Raw genomic sequence first — 12,740 nt, 5'->3', positions numbered from 1 at the left:
TAAACATTTTTTTTTATCATTAACAAGATGCGTATGCAAACATGAAGTGCGAGTAGAAATGTTTAAATATACTGACCATAAAAGGAACCTGTTAAATATTTGAGGTGACTCATGGATAGGTACAAAATCATCTCCCCGATTAAATAATACACTGGCGTAAACCCAACTTGAATAGTATAACGTCATGTATTTACCCCCATGAAAAAGTGCTCACGCGTGCTAAAAAAAGATTTTCCAACCGTAAACATGTACAGTTTAAGCAATCTTATTATTATTCATTTTTTTGCTAAAGAACAATATATTTAATAAACAATTTATTGTTTAGATGCAAAGGGCCTTCAAACATAACTTGTTTTTTTTTAAGTGCTTAGACTTCACAGGTTTCAGGTTGGAAAATCAAATTTCTTCAGCTCGCGCTTCACGCTAGCATTATTTCATCATTGGCATGGGCGTCTGGAAGCGTGAAGCACGAGTTGAATTTTGTTTCTAGATTTAGATCTAATAACATAGCAATCAATGCACGTTTTTATCATGAAAACGATGGGTATCTTCCAAATAAATGATTCGAGGGCAAAGTGCGAGCCGATGTTATACTGACCCGAAAGTAAACCTGTTTGATAACACAAGCCGAATATTTTTGGTGATTTGGGCTAGGCTTCCAAAGACATTCACACACACACAAAAAACGCACAATTTGATGGGATGGGTTATTCAATGGGCCGGGTTTGTTGCTATGTGGATGCTTCAATTATCTTTCTTTTGTTGAGCATACTTGAAACCCTCAATTAACATGAGAACGGGATCATACCCGAGTAGATCGGTAGGAATACAAAGATACATTCAAATAATTTCTATGTAGTGTAACAGGTGGACTTAAAGAATCCATGCAGGGGATCTAATCCGCAATCATTCATTCGATTAAAATAATGAGTCAATGAACAACACGTCATTTCGAACGTCTGGACTTTAGACTCTACATTGGGTAAGCAACGAACGCTTCCTGATCCTCACCTCAATATTTACAAAATACAAATATTATATTAATATCCCTGATCGAAGGTCTTCTCCCGGATTTTATGGTTTCATTATTCCATATTATCAGCGTGTGACAGCATAGGTCCATGGTGACAGGCACAATCGTTCTACAGCAGTCTTCAAGCAGGGAAAATCTAGTTCGCAGTTCAATGGTTCTAACGACATGATTGGATAAGAGTCTTATTTCAAAACCATCAGAATCAACGGTTCGGGCCTGAAGTCGTGATTACTTTGACTTTGTTTACTCCGTACACCCTTTTATATAAGCAAAAAGGTGAGATGATTTACACATAATTATGTACCTTTAATGTTATGATTTTAGTTATCATCTTCCTAAATATCGAGATATAGACAAATTTTTGTTATCATTAACTAGAAGAAAACAATTTGCATTGCTATTTAAAACTTGTTTTCCTTGACCCCCCTTGATTGTTTATCAACATTTCTTTTAACTGATTGCTTCTATGGTGGTGATTCAATCAGGGGCTTTAGGAAGAACGTCTATAATGGACATCAATGTTATGGTTCCGTTCCAGACTGACACTTTGTGCTCAAGAATAAATGAATATCTGTATTTCCGGTGAAGGAAATTTTACATTCTACAGCACCTATCACATCAACATTTTACGATCAATTCTCCATATATTACCATTTACGCAGGGGCGGCGATTCTGGGGGGGGGGGGGGCACAATGTCCCCACTTTTTGAAGTACTGAAAAGTGTCATTTTTACACTAGAAAAATGCGCCCTCGCGAACGTCTATTGTGCCCTTTCCCCCGGGCCTTTCCCCTGAGTAGGATTCGTTTTAGGTATTACCAAGTATCCTTTCTCGTACAAGGTGCCATTAAAAAAAATATGCCCCCTCTCGAATGTGTTACGTGCCCCTTTCACCAGAGGAAAAAAAAACGTTTTATGTGTTACCAAGTGCCCTTTCTGGTATAAGTTCCCCTTTTCGGATCAGTTCCCCTTTTTACCCAAGAAAAGTGCCCCTCACGAACGTGTTCTGTACCCCACTTTCTCTTGAGAAGGAACCGTTTTATGTGTGAGCAAGTGCCCCCTTGCCTTCCTGTAAGTGCCCTTTCTCGAATCAGTGCCCCTTTTTACCCAAGAAAAGCGCCCTCACGGACGTGTTCTGTGCCCCTTTCATACCTGAGAAGGACCCGTTTCATGCCGTTAGCAAGTCCCACTTTGATTTTTCCCGTATCAATGCCCGTGTTTATCCAAGAAAAGTGCCCCTCACGAACGTGTTCTGTGCCCCTTCACATGAGAAGGACCCGTTAGGACACGAATGCCTTTGAAAAAAGAAAACAATATATTTTAATTTTGTCATATATGTTACTACTTATGAAGAAAAAAAACCTTGTAAGAAATAATCCTACGTGCCCTAGGTTTCATGAGTCATTTGAGTGGGGTAGATAAGTGTCGTATAGATGATGGGGGGGGGGGTGTACTTGGTGGCTCTTCCATGTTTTTACAACCAAGAAAAAAAAATGGAAAGGTAAAAAATGAAGGAGTAAAGGGTAAAATGTATTATAGTCTGAATAGCACATACATCACAAAACTGGATTTACGTTATAAAAATATCACCATTTTTGTTCGCTCGCTCGTAGATTTTACATGATACGCCATATCAACCCCCCTCAATTTGTTTTGGCTCATTGCGCCACTGTTTTTTCTTTATTTTGAGATAGTGCCCTTTTCGAAAACAATGTGCCGCCACACTTTCTACTTCGCTCCGCCGTCCCTGCACTTACAAAGAATAATTTTGGCAGACTTATGTAAAAAGACATAACAATTTTGGTTATACAATCTGTAACAATGGGAACTGTAATGACACATTGGCCATATGAGCTTTTTCATGTCACCACAACTCTCAGGGAACTTTAACTAATAATGACCGTCTTTCCATTATTTCCTTCTCAGTAAAACAATGGATTGTCCTTCAAGAAGTCTAATAATAGGATGCATCTTCTTTAGCTTCGTGGCGTCTGTCTCTCCATGTCCCCCTAGATGTAGATGTGATCCCAACCAGGTCTCCTGTACCGGAAGTAATCTCACAACCATACCCAGTGGCCTCCCAAATACAACACTGGTACTTCATCTTGAACGGAATGGCATCGAAATCATTAGACAGAATGCCTTCTCAAACCTACAATACACTGAAGAACTCTCGATAGCACAGAACAGACTTCACGAAATTGAGAGTGGTGCTTTTACGGGTTTGTCAAACCTTGATAAGCTCTTTTTGAACGATAATCTAATAACAGGGTTTCCTTCAGGAATCTTTGCGCCATTGATCAAGTTGACGGAGCTTAATCTTGGTGGCAATCGCTTTCCTGTAATTCCTGGAAACCTATTTGGATCGATCCCTTTGTTAGGACGCTTGTTTCTTGAGAACAGTGAGGTCGATCTTATCATCGAGTCTCAAGCCTTTGGTGGACTTGTAAACCTCGCGGAACTGTCACTCCGGTCTAGTCGGATCAAGAACCTTTCCCCTGGAACATTTCAAGGGCTAAATAATCTGCTCATTTTAGATCTTAGTATGAATACATTTGGTACTCCTACAAGAGATGGCGCCAAAACTATTTCTTCGCTAAAAGGAAAACAGCACCCCAACGCAGGCCTAAATGCGCTTGGAGAGGGGATTTTCGCGGATCTTAAAAGTCTCATCGACTTAAATATGAGTTCGTGTACTTTGACAACCATCAATAAAGAACTGTTCAGAGGTTTAACTTCACTTCAGCATCTTTACCTTTCTGGGAATAAATTGGATGGTATTGTTGAGAACACCTTTTGCGAATCGCCGAAGCTAGTGCTACTCGAACTAGATGGAAACCCTCTTGAGAACATTGAAGTCGGTTCGTTTAATTGTCTGAACCAACTCGGATATTTGAATCTGAACCATACGAGTATTGGACGAACTAAAGGAGCTTTGTTCAAAGAACTTCACCAACTGGTGGTGGTCTCCCTAAGCCATAGCGGTCTTGAAAAAATTGCTGATGATTCCTTTCAGAACAAATCTAGATTGACTCGGATAGATCTAAGTGACAATGACATTGAGTGGTTGAATGCAAGCATGTTCTATGGAACGCCTCAGATCGGGACACTTCGCTTACAGAATAATCAAATCACAAAATTGCCAGAGAACCTCTTTGCTGATGTTGCCGGACCTCTGAACTTGTCGCTAAAAGGAAACCCCTTGGTTTGCGATTGTCAACTGGATTGGATTTCAGGATGGTTGTTGGAGAATGGAGGAAATCTTGACAAGTGTCTCTGTGATCAACCCTCTGCTCTCCACGGTCTTCATCTTGACAGTATCCCCTACGACAGATTCCACTGTAAACCATACATAATGATAGACATTCCGCAGATTTACAACGCAACACCAGGAGACAAGCGGTTCGAACTAGTCTGTCCTGTTGGTGGTAAACCGCCCCCTACGATCACATGGACGATCCCAAGTGGCGAAAAGATATCCAAGAACACCGTCCATGAGTACGAAAATGGCTTATATCGCGTTCGTGGAAACGACACCCTCGTCATCAGGGAAATAACATCAGCAGTCGAGGGGTGGTTTACATGCGAGGCAACGAACATTCTTGGACATATATCTGTCGATCTTGAGGTAAAGGTCGTCCACGTACCCAGTAATTGGATGGTAGCTTTCCTTGCGGTGATGATCGTGTTGTTTATTGGATGTGCTTTGTGTCTTGTTGTTACATTCCTGAAACCATGTCGACGTCGAAGGCGCAGAAGGGAACTCATAAGGACACCAGCTCGAAGGGTTGACCCTCGGTACGGTCCACTCAGTCCCATAGCTGAAGGAAATGAAACCGATGAATTATGATGAATTATATCGTCAACTGTGATGAACTGAACTATGACAGACCATGACGCACTGTAAGAATTGTTGATCCGTGATCGTACATTATGTAACGTGTGCAAAATGATGTTAAAGACTGAAGGGTAACGTAAGAATGGAAAATGATAAAGACATGAAATGCGATATACCAGTAATATAAACATTCATGCTGGAAAATGTAGGTTGCAACATGAACGGGATATTGTTGTTACTTACAAAATTTTGACTTTTTGCACTTATTGTGCTTACGCATAATACAACAGGCCTATGTATATTATGCATCCTTTTAGAACTAAACAAGTAGAGCGCATCTGGCCATTACGCGATTCAATAAAGCAGCAGTGCTGACTTTCAAAATGAGTATGAAAAAAATATTCACAACAAACACCATCCACATAATGTGCTACTACGTTCATTGACCCTAAATGACATTTGACCTTAATCAAGTACCTACGACCTGTGCAAGATGAACAATGATACTGGATTACCCCTTTGTCAACATTTCATTATTCATCATATCTATACAATTTCAAGTTATGATGGCAATTCAACATTTACCTACAACGTCGCCAAAGCTTATTGTCCTTAAATGACTTTTGACCTTGGTCATGTGACCTGAAACTCGCACAGGATGTTCAGTGATACTTGATTGCTCTTATGTACAAGTTTTATGAACTAAATTCCATAAATGTTGAAAGTATTCAACAAATACCCCCAATATGACCAAAGTTCATTGACCCTTAATGACCTTTAACCTTGGTCATGTGACCTGAAACTCAGGCACGATGTTCAGTAATACTTCATTACCCTATGTGCAAGTTTCATGCACTAGGTCTTTCTAAGTTATGACATTTCAGAAACTTAACCTTGGGTTACGATTTCAATGTTAATTCACCCAACATGGTCTAAGTTCATTGACCCTAAATGACCTTTGACCTTGGTAATGTGGCCTGAAACCGGGGCAGGATACCTTATGTCTAAATTTCATGAACTAGGTTCGTATACTTTCCAAGTTATGACGTTATTTCAAAAACTTAACCTTAGGTTAAGATTTGATGTTGACGACGCGACCGCCGTCGGATAAGCTGCGCCTATAGTCTCGATCTGCTATGCAGGCGGAACAAAAAGGAGAAAAAATGCTTGGTAACAAGGAGAAACCAGTCTCTTTTAATATGTAAGTTTTCTGTTTGAACTCTAATTGAGTTACAATGAATTAAAAGTCAACTCAAATTATTAAAGCAAGTCTACTTTATTCATTTAGAAGAATGCCCGAGATGGATAATGACAAAATGCAACTATATCCAGAAATAAATACAGACGAGGATAAATTGAAGCATACATAGACATACCTATACCAGGAACAGAAATAAAGAGAGAAATAGAGAGAAGGAATAAAGAGGGAGAGAAAGAGAGAGCGAGGGGAGAGGGAGAAAAGAAACTGAATCTCAGATGACAACTAAGAAACAATATTTTTCTCTTTCAATTATCAAAATGTGTAATACTACCGTTAATGGCTTTATTATTGATTCATCAAACTTTGCAATCTAGAAAAGTAAGTTTTCTTGCGCGGTCGTTCCCGCGCTCTCTCTTTATTTCCTACACGTTTAAGGCATTTTTTATTCCTGAAAAGTACGATGACATCTTCATTCTCATCTCACCTCTAACCTATGCTGTGTAAATGAGTGTGCATTGAATACATCTCGTGTGTTAACTTCTCATTTTACCGAGTTGGTTTATGTAGAAACTGGTTTTGGCCATCTGCACCCAGTTTTCGAACTAATAAAAATTTGCATGTTCGCTTCGCTCGCTCATACATCAATATGCATGGTTAGCCCAACTTTAGTTATTTATGCAATAATTAACTCTGAAGATAATGGAGGTGCGCCCCCACAACCCGTGTATTCAATGAAATTACTGACGTGACGTCACAATGACTTCTGCGCAGAGTGAAAACTTTTATCCAATCGGGTCGCGGTAACCAAGGGAATGATGTAGGCGCACCTGTTTGTTTATTTTGCATCGTAAAGCAAACAAAATTGAATTGATCTTCGCATACGGACAGACTTTGGCTTACATTATATTCATGGAACCTTATTCAAATTGCCTTTCTTCTTTATAGGATTAATATTCTTTTGCTTGCTCTGAAAGATGGTCAACATAATGTTTTTAAGGTAAATAAATAACATTGTACGATATCTATTTCTATCCAGAACGATCGTCTTTTTACTTTCGTCCCAAAAGTATTAGTGCAAAAAGTTGATACCAGCCATGCCAGTTCGAGGTGTAAGGCAATAGAGATTCATATGAAAAAAAAAACACTTGCAATATTACTTATTAATTGTATGTTAAGTTGCCCTTTGTCCTCGTATAGGTGTATATGTGCGATTCTAATAAAAGAAAGCCCACAACGACCACTAACTTTACACATGCAATACACATAGGTAGATCCAGGGGGCCGAGGGGCCCGGGCCCCCTCTATTGGAGCAAAAAAAGACAAAAAAAGAAAGAAAGAAAGAAAAAAAGAAAAGAGCAGAGGAAAAAAGAAGAGAGACGAGTGAATAAAAAATAATGAAATGGGGGGAAAACTTGGAAAACAAAAATAATCTTTCGTCACTGTGGAGCGTTGTTGCCCAATGGATTAGTCTCCGGACTCTGAAACAAAGGGTCGTGGGTTCGAATCCCAACCATGGCGTAATTTCCTTCAGCAAGAAATTGATCCACAATGTGCCGCACTCAACCCAGGTGAGGTAAATGGGTACCTGGCAGGAATTTATTCCTTGAAATGCAGCGCGCGTAACAGCTGCACTGCTAAAGCCAGGGTAATTATGCTGCATATACTGAAGAGCGCTAAGAGACTTCTGACAAAGTAAGTGTTAGGCGCTATATAAGCAAGTATAATTATTATTATTATTATGTATAAAATTTTCGATCGCGCTTCGCGCTCGCATTTGCTGTTAAGTGATATACATAACTTGTTCAATATTGAGCTTAGATACCAAATTTGGAAGTCAATATACAAAACATATTCACCTCGGAAATCGAACTTTCATAATTTTGTGTGATTTACAAATTGATTTTTATAAAGTGCTTTGTAAAAATATCCCTTTTCAGGTCTGATTGTCAAAACGTATCAGCTAGCGCTGCATACTCGCATTTTGATTGGCGAATTATGTTTGTGGCAATATTGATTACACAACAAACTACTTAAAATCTCCTTTTCATGACAGTTTATCAAAAAGTTTGGCTCGCGATTTGGGTTACACTTCGTAATTCCGAAGGTTCTTTATTCCGAAGGGTCGTAATTTCGAAACGCGTAAATTGCATATACCTCGATGTTCGTTAATCCGAAAGCGAAAAAGCGTTCGTTACTTCTGACATTTGTGTCGTCATTCCGAAAACGAAATAAGGTTCGTTGTTCCGAAGGTTCGTTAATCCAAAAACGATATAAGGTTCGTTGTTCCGAAGGTTCGATAATCCGAAAACGAAATAAGGTTCGTTAATCCAAAAATGAAATACGATTCGTTGTCCGAAGGTTCGTTACTCCGAAAACGATATAAGGTTCGTTGTTCCGAAGGTTCGATAATCCGAAAACGAAATAAGGTTCGTTGTTCCGAAAACGAAATAATGTTCGTTAATCCAAAAATGAAATAAGGTTCTTCATTCTGAAGGTTCGTTAATCCGAAAAATGAAAACCGGGAAAAGCACAAGAAGGGCAAGTGTGGTGGTGTGCATGGGCGTCAATCCAAACTTGAGCATGGGGGCATTTTTTTTCCTGGGGGGCACTAGTGGGTCCTTGCTTTTTCGGGGGAGGGGGCACCGGCCATTTTTTCCGATGTGTGTGTATGTGTCACAAGAGCGGATCCGACTTTCGCCAATAGGGGACGGGGCCCAAAATTATCTTCACCTATATTTTTCCGATCAGTCACTACTTAGTTTTATTCTTATAAAACAACTTAAAAACAAGAAATAATCTCATAAGTTTATAAAAACTGCGAGCGCGAGCGATTTTTGTTTTTTGTTTTACTTTCATGAATTTTGTCCTGAAAATTTAATATTCTGGGCAATGTTATGTGTGATCCTGAACAAGATTCGTACTAACTAGATGGGTAATGCGAACGAAAAGCACGAGCAGAAATTTGTATTAACTGTTCAAGCATTATCGAAAAGGGACATGTTAAGGACTGCTGACAGTTACCCACGAAATCGGTATATATTTCAATAATCCGAGCGCGAAGCGCTAGCAATTTTTTTTGACATTCCGACCTAAAAAATGGTCATTCTAAGCACTTTTTGTATTAATAGATGGTATAGGTATGTAACTAAACAACTGATTGTACAGGCAATTCTGGCGCGAAGTGCAAGCACAAAATTTATATAGTAACATGAATTTTTTTTGGCAAGTCTTCCCCTCACATTAATTCATTCACTCGTCTTCCTCGTCTTATTTTCTTCTTTTTGTCTTCTTCTTTTCCTTTTGTCTTATCTTCTTTCTCCTTTTTTTTGCTCTGGCAATTTTTTTCTGGGGGGCACCTTGGGGGACACACCAAATCTCAGGGGAGGGGGGGGGCACGTGCCCCCTGGCCCCCGGAAGCTACGCCACTGGACACAATAGCAACATGCAAGCATGTCACTTTTATAGGTATACTTTAAACTTAATACCATGACGTATTGCTGAAGCCCGTCTTCTTTCTCCCTCTCTCCACGTACCCCCTCTCTAGCTCTCTCTATCCCACCACACACAAACACACCCACCAACCCACACACAACCTCTTTCTGACTTTGTTTCCTTCAATATGACCTCTGAATATATGAAAACTATATGAAAGGATGCCTTTATTATGCTTTCAACAAGAATGTTAAGAAGCTTTATGAACATATCTGTTAAATACTGAAATTTTTCTCCATGAAAATCAAGTTGCCTGATTATGTTACATTGTGACACGAATAGTGATGTATAAATAAACTCAAAATAAAATGCATCACTTGTAATATTTTATTCAAATTTCAAGAATATGACAATTATTTTCATCATGACTTGTAGTAGAGGTGTTATATCTTCCAAATTTCATCCTCCTTCTTTGCTCAATTTTGCCTTACATTACTCACTATCTTCAGTGGATTACACTTTGATACCAGTTACTTCCACTCCCTGGCCATAAACATGTCAACAAGTGGTCAGTGTAGTGAAGGTACAACTTGCGTCCTTTGCTTCAAAGTACAGTATGTAAAAAAAAGTTTGTCCATGTATTAAGAGGATTCATCCTAGTCAGAGATTAATGAATATCAGAAAAGAAATTTACCAGAAAAAAATAAAAGAGCAACCCCTAATCTTTTTCCTGGTACCTTACTAATACGATTTACACAGCTCATGTCTGAACCAATGAAGCTGAAAGAAAAAATGGGTGGTTAAAGGGGGCTGACTGATCAGCCCGGCAAAGCAACCTTTTCAGCCTTGCAAATTAAAATATCCTCATTAAAATTAGGATTATTCATTGTAACCACATTAAGTAACAAAAATCATTCAGCTCAGTGAGGCATCAGTGAGAGATTCATCTCATACTTACTTGCCATACCTTGCAAAAATGTAATTCGTACCTGTTGTCTGATTACTTTGTTCAGTCATGCATGGTGTCATTTATACATTGCCCCCACTGATATTTTGTTGAGCATTCTATTTTATTTCGTAATTCATGCCCGCCTCCCCGCTCACGTCTCCCTCTCTTGTTCACTTTCCTTTTCTTTGTTTTCTTTTTCTTTTCTCTGCCCTTTTTCTTGGTATTGTGTATTGTATTGTATTTTTGTCTACAGGCGGATCCCGCCACAAGCCTCAGCTTTTAGGGTATACGCCTTCTTCCTTAAACCTAATATGTACATATTTATATATATATATATATATATACATATATTTTTTTATATAACAAATTGATTTATGTATGAATTTATGTTATGAAAAATGTACTGAAATGGAAGAAAATAAATGTTTTATTTGAATTGAATTGAATTTAAGGAATATTTGCCGATCTAAACCGTTGTTTTGACTATTCAAACATTCATTCCTTAGGTGGAAGACCTTGCCCAACGCTGTGCTGACAAGAAAACAGAGCTGGAAAAGAACATTCAAAACATAGAATTACAACGTCATGAGGTACACACTGCAATGCAGACTCTACTAGATGATGTCAAGCAAGCCTACACCATCAAGGCCAAGGAGCTTGAAGAAAATCTTCGAAATCTCACCGACCAAATAAATGCCTTAAAGTATAGTTTTGATGACGACCTCAACGTCTTGAAGTCAAAAGATCGTCAGAGGATCAAGAGTATTTGTAGTCCAAATTATTACTTTGGTAGATAATGACAGACTGGGTCATCTTGAGACAGACACTCTATCTGCTCATATCCTGCTCTGTGAGGAACTAGATTCCATGCTGAAGGAGGCTACCGATCACACTTCTGCGGAAGCAATTAAAAAGAAAGCACAGGAGGAGAGGTTCAAACCAGCAGATGATACTCGCCTCGACCTCGGGAGCATCTCAGGATCAGATCCCAAGATAGAAGTCATTCAGTGTGTAAATCTACGGCCATATATGTACGGAATGACACGGTACTCACGTAACAGTGTGGGTATCGTATATGGGTGGACTGCGAATGGTGTTGATATCATTGATTCAAACGGTGGTATGCTGCAGTATAATACCATACCCAATGACGGGAAATATGATGACCTTGTCTATCAACAAAACGGATCATTATGCTTATTGATGTGCAGTACTAAAGAAGCATTATACTCCCCCCATGGCTCCAGGAAGGCAACAATCCATGTGAGAGGCAATAATGATGATCTCAATGTTAACAGAAGTCAAGCAGATGAAATCATCATTACTAACTCTGGAAACCAAGTCTATATCTATGACCCGACAGGATCCACACTTAAACACACTATTCAAACAAAACACAAGACTTGGCAGGCATCTACCACCAGGACGGGTTTGATCGTCACAAGTTCATGTTGGGACGATCCAAGGGTGGTGACGGTCTATGACAGGGATGGGAATGCTGGTGAGTCTCTACAAGCTCCAGAGGATGTCTTCCTGTATGCTGCCGTGGATGAGCAGGACAGGGTGTATGTAGCGAGTGTTGATATGGATAATAGTAGCGTCGTGATCAGGCTCTATGATCTTGATGGTCTGAACCTGAAGGAAAGAGTTGAGTTTAATGCACTAGATATGACATTGGATTGGAGTTGGTGTTACTTGGTTTCCCTCTCCCCAGACAAGCTCGCCTTTGCTTGTTGGGATAACTTATATTTCATCAAGGTATCACAGTAATCCACGTTATATCACACCATGTTGTATGGAAACTGACGTGCTTTCACCCTGCTACAAATCTACTTTAACCATGTTAACACGTGTCGATATTCAATACTACATGTATATTACTTACCATGTGATAACTACATCCAATGACAAAATCAGTTATTGTGATATTATAAATACAATTTAATTCGTAGAAAATATATTTATTGGAAAAAAGAACATGTGTCGCAGTAAGAAGCTGGATAAAACATTGAAATTTTAGAATTTAATTCGACAATATTCGAGTGACACAAATGATACATAAAATGAAGTATATCAATTATACGTTATTTTGTACCAATTTCCGAGTATTGAATATACTATTTAGTCTGCAACAATCATAGTCCTATCTTGCTTATCGTTGAGAGTGATCGCATAATGACTAACTTAAAAACAAGTAAGTATTTATTGAAAATACCACTAAAGTATATGTATAAATCAAGAGAAAGACTATAATACATACTAATGAAAATATTTACAATGCATAAGGG

General features: G+C 38.9%; 1 protein-coding gene across 1 annotated transcript; it reads left to right on the top strand.

The window, feature by feature from the left end:
* Positions 1–981: 981 nt before the first annotated feature.
* Positions 982–5,613, top strand: LOC121427155 (carboxypeptidase N subunit 2-like). The gene is made up of 2 exons (XM_041623405.1): positions 982–1,309; positions 2,959–5,613. The coding sequence occupies exon 2, from the start codon at positions 2,966–2,968 to the stop codon at positions 4,880–4,882; it is 1,917 nt and encodes a 638-aa protein (XP_041479339.1). The 5' UTR covers positions 982–1,309; positions 2,959–2,965; the 3' UTR covers positions 4,883–5,613.
* The last annotated feature ends 7,127 nt before the right edge of the window (positions 5,614–12,740 follow it).

The sequence above is a fragment of the Lytechinus variegatus genome, chromosome 14, assembly GCF_018143015.1.
Source record: "Lytechinus variegatus isolate NC3 chromosome 14, Lvar_3.0, whole genome shotgun sequence".
Classification (NCBI taxonomy): domain Eukaryota; kingdom Metazoa; phylum Echinodermata; class Echinoidea; order Temnopleuroida; family Toxopneustidae; genus Lytechinus; species Lytechinus variegatus.
Note: the sequence above shows the minus strand (reverse complement) of the source record. Positions and strands in the feature narration are given on the sequence as shown.